Source organism: Onychostoma macrolepis, chromosome 15, assembly GCF_012432095.1.
Source record: "Onychostoma macrolepis isolate SWU-2019 chromosome 15, ASM1243209v1, whole genome shotgun sequence".
Classification (NCBI taxonomy): domain Eukaryota; kingdom Metazoa; phylum Chordata; class Actinopteri; order Cypriniformes; family Cyprinidae; genus Onychostoma; species Onychostoma macrolepis.
The window spans coordinates 24,361,289-24,373,953 of record NC_081169.1 but is presented as its reverse complement, the minus strand read 5'-3'; the positions used below and the strand labels follow the sequence as shown (position 1 = coordinate 24,373,953).

General features: G+C 34.5%; 1 protein-coding gene across 1 annotated transcript in view; it reads right to left on the bottom strand.

Moving 5' to 3' along the window:
• Positions 1–12,665, bottom strand: part of aplp1 (amyloid beta (A4) precursor-like protein 1) — a 57,599-nt gene that overhangs the window by 8,186 nt on the left and 36,748 nt on the right. The window contains 7 exon segments of the mRNA XM_058745574.1: positions 729–803; positions 897–1,024; positions 1,312–1,634; positions 2,547–2,743; positions 3,068–3,180; positions 4,433–4,562; positions 8,527–8,709. Of these exon segments, the coding sequence (XP_058601557.1) occupies positions 729–803; positions 897–1,024; positions 1,312–1,634; positions 2,547–2,743; positions 3,068–3,180; positions 4,433–4,562; positions 8,527–8,709 (1,149 nt within the window).

Here is a 12,665-nt window from a genome sequence, read left to right as displayed (position 1 = left end):
TGGACAAAATATTTAATTGAAAATAAAGTTTGACGGCATTCGCAACCCATTTTACTTTTGAATTGTCACATACTTTAAATTGACATAGGATACGTGACAAAAAAAAAATTGTAAGGCAGGATGGGATTTTTATTCAGTAGCAATTGACTGGAGTGATAAAAGTGGCCATTTCTATAATAAAATATTGCAGGTTTGTCCACTTTTGAAGAAGATTTCTTTACACAGGATGTTAAGGATAAAGATCAAGTTCACCCTCAAGAAAACTATCAATATTGTTCTATTATGTGGTACCCATTTTTTTATTCAACTTTTTTTGATTCAAAAAGAAAAAGATGTGTAGAAAAAAAATGTCACGTGTAGAATATGACCCTAGATTTCATACATTTTTGGGCTTACAAGTTTGGGGTTGGATTTTATTTAAATAAATGTTTAGTTCACATAGGCTGCATTTATTTGATAAAATACATATATTGTTTACAATTTAAAATATTTAAATTGTATTCTATTTTAATATATTTTAAAAAGTCATTTATTTCTGTGATGAAAAGCTGAATTGTCTTTAGTGTCATTCAAAAATGATTCAATAAACTGAAAAAGTTGTGCTGTTTCATATTTTTGTGGAAACTTTGACACATTTTTTTCCGATTTTAAATCATGTTAAATCAATTTAATGCATTCTTACTTAATAGAAGTATTCAAAAAAACAATTCATTCATTCATTTCTTTACCTCGTTCAGTGCCTGGCGGTCTGACTTGGGCAGGTTCTTTGACTGGTTATCTGCCTCTGCCCACTCCTTCATGATCTGCATGCACAAATAAAGCCATGATTCCCTCTTAAACACTCTTAGGTCACATAGTATCTTATAGGCACACATAAAAAGTCCTGCCTCCCTCACCTCATTGATGCGTTTCATTCGCCGTTCCTCCAGGTCCAACTTGGCACGTAGGAAATTGGCATGTTCACTGTCATCGCCCGGCATCTCAAAATAAACATCCACACCATCTGTAGGACGAGGAGTGGGCACTACAGACAGGAGAGAAAGAGAGTTAATTAAGCACCAATCAGTGATTATTCAATCAATGAATCTATCAAGAGGGAAGGAAGGATCACTACAGCTCAGGGAGACTGAAGTAGCATCAATCCCAGCAGTGTGTTAACTTAAATCTCTATATGAGAGGGAGTTAAAAAGGAAGCATTAAAAATGCAATGTCGTTTAACCTCACGCATCCTGTTTAACCTCTGCTGAGTGTCTGTGAGTGTGAGAGAGACAATTTATGACTCTTGACACATGAAGCATCAGTAAGACTCACGGTTGTCCATCCGTGTTTGAGGTTGGGTGGAGGCTTTGGCAGTCTGGAGGTTCTTGTCGTAGTAGAAGTTGTCCATGTAGTCTTGGCCTTGGAAATGAGAGTCGATGGGATACTCGTAGTCTTCCTGGTCTTTCACTGTCGTTGCGGCTTCCTCCTCCTCAGCTTCCTCTACCTCAGCCACCTCTTCATCGTTGCCTTCCTCCTCCTCCTCTTCTTCTTCTTCGGCTTCTTCCTCCACTACCTCTTCCTCTTCCTCCTCCATGTCGTCTTCCTCGATGTCCGTCTCAGGAGAGGGACTGGGAGTGGGTGGCATCGTTTTCACACTGATTGAGTGGGAAGGATTTTTAGAGTTAATTGTGCAGTCTGTACATTTTGTTCTGTACATATAGTCTGTGCAGAAACAGAATCTACTGAGCTGATTCTACTTAGTGAATCAAACATTCAACACAACCAGTGTACAAATGACTCATATGAGCTGTGTCTTTTTAATTATCCAAAAACATAAAGGTAACAAAAAGGTAACTTTTATGAGGTGATTCTTTTTAGTTCAACCAGTGTAGGCTGATTCACGTACAAGTTACTCTACTGCACTGATTCGGTTCAGCGAATCAAACATTTAACGCAACCAGTTTTGTCTGATTCTTGAACAAAATGCTCATATGAGCCAGTTATTTTTAATGAATCAAAAACATACAGACAGTACAGTGTAGTCTGATTCCAGAAAAAGTGACTTTTATGAGTCGATTCTTTTTAGTGAATCAAACACATACAGTGCAACGTGTAGTCTGATTCCCAAACGAATGACTCTTATGAAGTGGTTCTTTTTAGTGAATCAAACACATTCAGTGCAACCAGTGTAGTCTGATTCCCAAACGAATGACAATTATGAGCTGATTCTTGAAAAAAATATTCATTGCAGTCGGCTCTTTTTAGTGAATCAAAAACATACAGCTCGACCAGAGTAATCTGATTCCTGAAAAAATGACTCATGAGCTGATTCTTTTTAGTGAATCAGTCACATACAGTTTACAACTACAGCAACTATGGGATTAAAATGAGTTAAATTAGGATAAGTTTTGCAAGAATTATTTTAGATGTATTTCTGAAATCTTATCATTTGGTAAAGTAACTGAATTTATTCTTTAAAAATGCTAAACAAGCAACAAAATCAATAATGGAACCATACATTTTGTACCTTTATTCTGAGAGTGTAATGGACTACAGAAGTTCTTTACCTGGTGACCACTTTTTCTCCAGCCATGGACACGAAGGGCGTTGTTTCTCCTTGTACAGTATCTGTAGTCTCCATCTCTCCTCGTCCACTCGATCCTGTCCTGCCAGGGCAACAGACATACTCCACCCCACGGAAACGGTCACCGCACGGCAACAACATCCCATAACTATGCAGCTCCAGACTGTCAGCTGTGCAGGCCTAATGAGCAGAGCAAAAGATGAATGACTGTGGCAGCGCAGTCTTAAAATACCTTGAAGCGCATTATTTCTTTTTTTAATCTTTTTGAAATTGCGTGTACGTGTCAGGGTGAAATGACCTACAAAATTCAAATGGGAAAACTTTAAGTACCAGGAGATACTGGTGATAGTGCAGAGAGGAAATGAGAATAGAAGATCATAGATCACAGTGGGGACTGCAATTTCACAGGCATCCGACTAACCATTAAAGATGTGAAGCTATTAAAGGTGAATTCCAGTTCTAATACTTTTCCAGGTTGTAATTTTGTGAGCTTTTATTATTTACCTCTTTGGCGATGTTGTGCCAGTACACGTAACTCTCACAAGAATCCATCTGCTCCTGGTGTAAGAAACGGCAACGATCCGGAACCAAGAGTGCCTCGCTGACATACTCACCCACTGAGAGACAGAGACAATTACATGGGTCATTTAAAAAAAAGAAAAAAAACATTATTAATAAAGGATGTATATTACTGTTCAAAAGTTTGGTGCCAGTAATAAAATTAATAGTTTTATTTTATTAAATTAAAAACTGACAGTAAAGTATATGTATAAAGTATAAGCATGTTACAAATTATATTTAAAATGATTATATTTAAATAAAATTATGTTCTGTTTAAGTATCTTGAAAAAAGGTATCATGTAAAATCATGGATTCCACAGAAAAAAATAAAGCAGCGCAAAGGTTTTCTGGAATTATTGATAAATATTAAGTTAAAAAGAAATATGACATTATATCTTGCGGAATTGTGAAAAAAGTCAAAATTGTGAACACAGACCCGTGAGATAAATTTCCTTATTTGCAATTAACTTTTTAATTGTCTTATTCTGTGGCAGAGATGGGCTTCCATAGTTTCAGCTTTGGTAATAATAATAAATCATTTTGAATGCTTTCTGAAGGATCATGTGACACTAAAGACTGAAGTAATGGCTGCTGAAAATCCACAGGGTTATCATATTTTAAGCCATATTAAAAAAGCAAACACTTATTTTAAATTGTAATAATATTCCACACAATGTTTTCTTTTTACTGTATTTTTGATCAAATATATACAGCCTTGGTCAGCACAAGCGAATTCTCTCATAAACAATAAGAAATTCTACAGACTCCATACTTTTGAACAACAATGTAATTATGATAATGACCAGAATATATAAATAAATTCAAAGAAAATATAACGAGAAATGAGGAAGACAATACTGGCAATAAAAAAAGTGGCGTTAGCATTTCTGAAAATACCCACGTGAGCTGATGTTGCAAATAAAAGAATATAAGATGTGGGAACTTGAAATTTGTGCAGTATGTGAGCAAAACCAAGGACAAAAGCCCCTCAGAGCCAAACAGCTGCACAAGCATTACATATTCATCAACATTATTACTGAGCCAACACATTTATGATTTATTTATATATTTTTGCTTGTGATATAAGATGCTTGCGAGGCAACGCAGAGTACAGTTTACTACAAAACGATGCTTAGGAATTTCAGAAACTAAATGTACATTCACAATTCATTCTTAAAAAAATAGTCATGTGTATATGTTTACATTATTTTTTGAACTATATGTAATCTTGCTGTTTAAATCTGGTCGACGTCGTATTTTTGATGGGATATCTTATTATAAACTGTTCAGGGTGTATTTTTGACTCACCCAGACAACGGTAGGGCACGACGATGAAAGAGCGGGTCTGACAGTGACCCCGGCCCTTCTTACACCAGCCCGGGATAGTCGCTGGAGATGAGGCCTCTTCCACATGGGAAATCTGCAGTCCTGGATACATCTGACATACGGCGAGAGCGACAGACACAAACACACGTGAGGAAAGAGCCGGGACAGGAGTCAGGGTCACAACAGTTGGAAAAAGGACAGGGGAATAGTCAGTTTATCATGCAGAGAACAGAAAAAAAAAACACAAAGGGGATGAGAAGGAACGGGACAAAAAGAAATAAATGGCACTCCAGGATATTGCACAGTAAATTATTCTTGTTTTGGAAAATGTAGCTGCACATGGGAGTCTTTTAATATGACCATATAGCTAAACCACACATGCAATTAATAACAAGCCAGATAAATACATAATGGATGCCTTTTTTAGCTGATGGTTACTTTTTAATGGGAAACCTCTCATTTGACCACAAGAGGGAGACGCTGAGTCAATCTTGCCAGCTGAGACTGCAGCACTTTAAAGTTAATGAAGGAATATGAAATCCATTTCTGTATTTGGCACTAGGGGGCGTCAGAAAACCCATTGCGTATTATTCCCGAATTTCCAAAGCAATTACACCTCACCTTCAAAACATGTTTGCAGGGGCACTGAGTCATACTGAGTCATCTGTACATTATTAGGATTTATTTATGATTCAAAACATAATCATAAATAAACTGAACGTAATATATCACAGATGGGAGGGAGAACAGGAAAAGGATAGAAATGTGTACGTATATTCAGGAATATACATGAATGTATTGTCACATTAGGTTTGTTGTTTCACTATATATTTTTATATATAGAGATTTGACAAGACAAGGTCAGTCACACAGATATAAAAATTAGCAACTTGTAATTAATAACATATATTAATAAACCTCATAACAATTCATATTTAACACTGTTGTTTATTTGTCTTTCAATATTCTGTCCTAAAATATACGGTACATACACAATACATTAAAATAGATACTCAACATTCATTAAATATATTATTTCATTTTATTTGTTCATCAGGGACAATATCTTTTAATGGGAGGATGAATTTGATACAGATTATATATATATATATATATATATATATATATATATATATATATATATATATATATAATCCTTTCTTAATAAAACTCATAAAAATAATATTCAACACTACAGGTTTCTTCCAATATTCTGTCCTATATATATATATATATATATATATATATATATATATATATATATATATACTTATTAAAATGAATGCTCAACATCCATTGAGTAACATTCTATTAACAACATTTTATTTTATTTTATTTTATTATATTAGATTTTATTTAATTTTATTGTTTAATTGTTTTATTTAATTTAATTTTGATATAGTTTTGTTTTATTTATTATTTGTTTATTAGGGACTATATCTTCTAATGGAAGGATACATTTGATACAGTAAAAAAACAAAAAAAACAAAAACAAAAAAAACCTTGCAATATTCTGTCTTAATATATTAAGACAGATGCTCAACATCCACTGAATAACGTTGTTATTCATAACAACATTTAATTTAATTTAAAAAATTTAATTGTATTTTATCATCAGGGATTATATGTGCTAGTGAAAGGAAAGACATATTTATTAATAAATTAATAAAACAAATTAATTAGTCTCTTTAACATTTTTATATTTAGGATAACACTAAATTGTGAATATAGTTATGACTAAAGGAGTTGCACACACTGAATTTCAACAGCCTTTAAATATATCCACAACACGGGACAACCTTGAGTCCATTTAGACTTAATTATGACATATTGTTCAAATTAACATCACGAAGAGTATACAAAAATTCTTTAAAAAAAATTGAGTATTGTTCTGGGTACATGCATGCATCAAATCAATTCGCACTGGGCTGAAGCGAGTGAGAGTGTAATCTTACAGACATATGGGAAGGGATTATTATGTTCTAAACAAGCTCTGGCAATGAGGCCGCAGTCCACTGGCAGACCGCCTGCTAGTCTAAACCTCATCCAGCCAGGAGAATGACATATTCTTTGGCCTCTTCATTCAATTTTGATGTCACTCGTGCCAGCTAGCTTATGTATATGCCACTTCGTGCCAGGCTAGAATGCAGGCACAATAATGCTTTTAAAAGCCATTAGGCAGAATGACTGGTTGACTGGTTGAGCCCAGATTAGCGCACAACGAGGTGATTTCATACTGCGGCGGTACGGACAGTGTGTTGATTCAGACAAGGTTGAACAGACATTGCTGGCACTTATAGAGCACAGACAGACAAAAACACGCTTTTTTTCAGACTGACATCTCAATTTTCAGAATTGCTGTCATGCAATAATACAGGCTTAGACTGATTTCAGCCATGAAATACGTGCAATCATATTTGGCAAGACGCATTGCTGTATTTGGCAATGGAGTCATATTGAATGACCAGAAGAATGCAGGAAAGCATGGCATTTTTCACTCTCCTTATCATCAGGAATGCAATGGAAATTGGCATTGTACAACATTACAACTCTACAGGAATGCAGGGAAATGCTATTTTGCAATGTTGATATCCTGAAGGGACGCGGAAGAGTACGGAAGCGCTGATGAAAAACAGAGGAAAACAAAGAGGCATCATTGCTCTTCCCTAATTCCTCTAGATGAGACAACAGGGAACGAAAAACTTGCAATCCTCTTAGGAGTCAGAGAATACAGTCATATTAGCCGCACAATACGTTTGAGCCCGGGGCGTACAGAGACCATAAATCTCCACCGCTGATTGATGGTGAAGAATATGGCCATTATCCTGCACACTTAATACGGCGAGAGTTAGAGAGAGATTTGCATCGAGTTCCCTGTGTATGCACGTAAACGGCGTTTTAGTCTTGTTTTACAATGCTAATATTAGAGCAGGCTGCCCTCGGCGTTCACCTTGAGAATATGCTTGAGTGGAGATTGTCTGCGGATGCTTGTCCACATAGTAATTAAACCAATCAGTGCGCATGCTAATGTAGGTGCGCTGAGTTTGATGTTTAGCGGTTGACTGAAATTAATTACACGAGTCAAACAGAACAGAATAAAAGTAGAAGAGAACAAAATACAATAAAATAGAAAAGAACACTGGAATATAGCAACAGAATAAAACATAACCACAAAGCAAATGGAATAGAATCAAAACAAAAATCAAACAATTAAATAAAAAACTAGGCTAAAATTGAATAGAATAAAGCACAAAAAGAAAATACTGTAAATAAAGTTTAAAACAAAATAAATTGTAAATAAACACAACAAAAACAATAAAAGGAACAGATTGTAACAATGGAATAGAAAAGACTTGACTAGAATAGGATAGAGCACAAAACTATAAAGTAGTACAAAAGATTAGACTAAAATATGGTAAATAAAGCCCAGAAACAAACTAAATAAACAGAGAATAGAGCACAAAAATAGAACAGAACATTACAATGGAATAGAAAAGATTAGACTAAAATGCAATGAAAAAGAATAGAATAGAATGCTAAATAAAATACTGTAAATAAAGCTTAACAAAAGAAATAGGCAAGAATAGAACAAAACAAAACAAAAAATAAAACAAATGGAATAGAACATGCCAATGTAATAGAGAAGACTAAACTAAAATGGAATAAAAAAAAGAATAGATGCAAAACAAAATACTGTAAATGAAGCTCAAAATAAAATAAATAGGCAATAATAGCACAAAAACAAACAAACAAACAAAAAACTAAAAAAAGAAAACAAATGGAACAGAATGTATCGATGGAATAGAAAAGATTAGACTAAAATAAAAATAGAAGAGAGTTTAAAACAAAACAAAAAATAAAGTTTCAAACAAAATAATAGGAGAGACTAGAGCAAACAAACAACAAAACAAACAAACCACAAGAAACAAAACAAATAGGCAAGAACAGAGTAAAAACAAACAGAATAAACAACAACAAAACAAACCAAACCAAAACAAATAGATGAGAACAGAGCACAAAAAAATAAAAAATAAATAAAAAAACACACAATAGAATAGAATATAATAGAATATCACCTCCTGGCAGTATGACAGGATCTTGCTGGGCTGGGTGAAGCATCCCTGTCGCCCCTGAGGATCTGGTTCCCACTGTCCACTCTCAGTGTCCATGTGTAGAAGCTGACGACCACAAAACATGGCAATCTGAGGTTCTGCCACATGAGGACTAACTGGTCCATTCACCTCTGTCATGGCCAGAGCCTGAGAAAGAGAGAGAGATTTGGACTTATAATGCTGATTCCCTCAATTCTACATTAAAGCGTTATTTGCTGTATATACATGTTCTAGCTAGGCAGGTGCTTTCTTATGGAACTAGACTTGTGACTATAAGCAAAGCAAGAATTTGTGCCAGTTTATTAAAATATATAACAATATAGTAAACGTATTCAAGAGGATGATGTGACTTGTTTTGTAAACAGAAGATTCTCTTAGAGAAGACATGCAAACTTCATATCTTGTGTAGTACTGAGAAAGTGAAATAATTTGAATTGTTTCGAAAGTTCAGAGTGGCCTACATTCCTGATAAAAATACGTCAAGCTCGGCTGCCTGTTATTACTTCAAACCACAGAGAGATAAGAAATATTTGAGGTCAGCAAAAATTCAGAGCGATAGGGAAGTGGAAAGGACAGGACAGGACGAGAGAGGGAAGAAGGGTGAGTACAGTTGTTATCACTGGCCTGACAGTGAGGAGGAAATATAACATGGAGGCTCATTATTGAATTTCAAATTGAGCCAGCAGGCCAGACTCGCTGATAACCCTAAATGCAGCTTATCCATCTCCCATCAAACCTGCGCGTGTAACTGGAGGACAGGCAAAGACAGTATACTCAGCGGCAGATGCGCGCAGAAACAGCTTTTGTCACAAATACGTCTACTCACCCATCAGCCGAAAAATGAAAATGTTAATGAATTCAAAAGGGCAAAGGCGAACTATTATCTTTAAAATATAGAAGAGGCTCGGTATTATAATTGTCATTTTTTCATCAAAATAAAGTGTCATTTTTCTCTGTGAATATGTTTCTAGTGTATTTATGCTCTCTGCTCTCTGTGTAGTGCCCTTTCCATGACCCCTTCTTGATTATCTCAGGCTGTTTTGGGAATGGAAACTTCTGCACTCTGGACAGCATATGTAAACAGCATTTAAATAAATAAATTATATAATAAACAAACAAATAAAAAATATTAGCAAATAAAATAATAAAAATAAATACTATTTATAAATGAAATCGTATTGATGCACAAATAAACAATAAATACAAAAAATACATACTAACAATAAATAAAATAGTATTTATAAATAAGTAAATAAATATTAATAATTAAAAAATCTAAATACTATTCCTAAATAAAATAGCATTGATACATACATAAATATGAATAAAAAGTAATACTATTTGTAAATAAAACAGTATCGATGAATAAACATTATTAATAAATAAAATAATAAAAGATGAATACTATTAATAAATAAATTAGCATTTATACATTGTAATAAATAAAATACTAAAAATAAATACTATTAATAAATAAAATAGTATAAGTAAATAACAAATAAATAAAATAATCAAATACAATTCTGAAAATACATACTATTTATAAATATAAAAACATAGATAAATAAAATAATAACAAATAAAATACTAAAAATAAACATTATCTTTAAACAAAATAGTATTTAAAAATAAGTATTAATAAATAACTTGACAACTTCAATACTATTATAGAATAAAAATTATTTGAGGATTATATGATTATACATGCAAAATAAGGTTACATAATAAACTGGATCATTCTTCATATTGAAACTGGAATGTGCATAGTATTATGGGATATGGTGAGCCTACTATAGTAAACTACGAGTAAAGTAAGAGTACGCCATTGAGAACACACCCTCAGTTCCTGATTCGTCCTAGTCTGGCCTTCTCTCTCACATCACTCAGTTTCTAGTTCATTCACTTCCTCTCTGTTTCTTTGGCAAAGGATGTAGGTATTGATCTGAAATGTGTTCAGTGCTCCTGGAGGAAGGGCCCCGGGGACCGTCACACATGCAGAGCAAACAGTAGCCCCGTGCTAGAGTCAGATGTTAATACAAGCTCATTGACCACTGGGTCATTTGAGTATATCAACACAGAGCAGGAAACAAGGGATCAGGCGAGAAGAAAGAGTCTAATCAGGGGAGAGGCTTCATTTCATCTGGTTATCTACCCATTTCACCAGCTAAGGCTTAGTAGCGGTAGCCGGCACGCTAATCGCTTCTCTAAAATGAGAAAAAAAATATTCCTGTCTTTGTATAATCTATGCGTACCACTTGTCCTCTGCAGAGACAAGATCCACACACACACACACACACACACACACATATATATGCAGGTGCATCTCAGTAAATTAGAATGTTGTGGAAAAGTTCATTTATTTCAGTAATTCAACTCAAATTGTGAAACTCGTGTATTAAATAAATTCAATGCACACAGACTGAAGTAGTTTAAGTCTTTGGTTCTTTTAATTGTGATGATTTTGGCTCACATTTAACAAAAACCCACGAATTCACTATCTCAACAAATTAGAATATGGTGACATGCCAAACAGCTAATCAACTCAAAACACCTGCAGAAGTTTCCTGAGCCTTCAAAATGGTCTCTCAGTTTGGTTCACTAGGCTACACAATCATGGGGAAGACTGCTGATATGACAGTTGTCCAGAAGACAATCATTGACACCCTTCACAAGGAGGGTAAGCCACAAACATTCATTGCCAAAGAAGCTGGCTGTTCACAGAGTGCTGTATCCAAGCATGTTAACAGAAAGTTGAGTGGAAGGAAAAAGTGTGGAAGAAAAAGATGCACAACCAACCGAGAGAACCGCAGCCTTATGAGGATTGTCAAGCAAAATCGATTCAAGAATTTGGTTGAACTTCACAAGGAATGGACTGAGGCTGGGGTCAAAGCACCAAGAGTCACCACACACAGACGTGTCAAGGAATTTGGCTACAGTTGTCGTATTCCTCTTGTTAAGCCACTCCTGAACCACAGACAACTTCAGAGGTGTCTTACCTGGGCTAAGGAGAAGAACTACTGGACTGTTGCCCAGTGGTCCAAAGTCCTCTTTTCAGATGAGAGCAAGTTTTGTATTTCATTTGGAAACCAAGGTCCTAGAGTCTGGAGGAAGGGTGGAGAAGCTCATAGCCCAAGTTGCTTGAAGTCCAGTGTTAAGTTTCCACAGTCTGTGATGATTTGGGGTGCAATGTCATCTGCTGGTGTTGGTCCATTGTGTTTTTTGAAAACCAAAGTCACTGCACCCGTTTACCAATAAATTTTGGAGCACTTGGAGCACTGACCAACTTTTTAAAGATGCTGATTTCATTTTCCAGCAGGATTTGGCACCTGCCCACACTGCCAAAAGCACCAAAAGTTGGTTAAATGACCATGGTGTTGGCGTGCTTGACTGGTCAGAAAACTCACCAGACTTGAACCCCATAGAGAAAACAAAGAGACCAAAAAATGCAGATGAGCTGAAGGCCACTGTCAAAGAAACCTGGGCTTCCATACCACCTCAGCAGTGCCACAAACTGATCACCTCCATGCCACGCCGAATTGAGGCAGTAATTAAAGCAAAAGGAGCCCCTACCAAGTATTGAGTACATATACAGTAGATGAACATACTTTCCAGAAGGCCAACAATTCACTAAAAATGTTTTTTTTTTTATTGGTCTTATGAAGTATTCTAATTTGTTGAGATGGATTGGTGGGTTTTTGTTAAATGTGAGCCAAAATCATCACAATTAAAAGAGTTGAATTACTGAAATAAATTAACTTTTCCATGACATTCTAATTTATTGAGATGCACCTGTATATATACTGCATATATATATATATATATATATATATATATATACACACACACACAAACACATTTAAAATCTTACAATATAATTTAAATATTAATAAATGAATAGACATTTAAATAATAAAATACATTTAATTAAACTGAATTAAACTATATGTACTTTCATATATACAAATACTTATATTTGTAATATATATTGTGCAATATTAAAATCTTATAAAATAAAATAATATAATATTAAATATATATATTAATATACATTTGTAATATCATTATAATTATAAATGTTATAATTTAACGTATAAATTTTATAT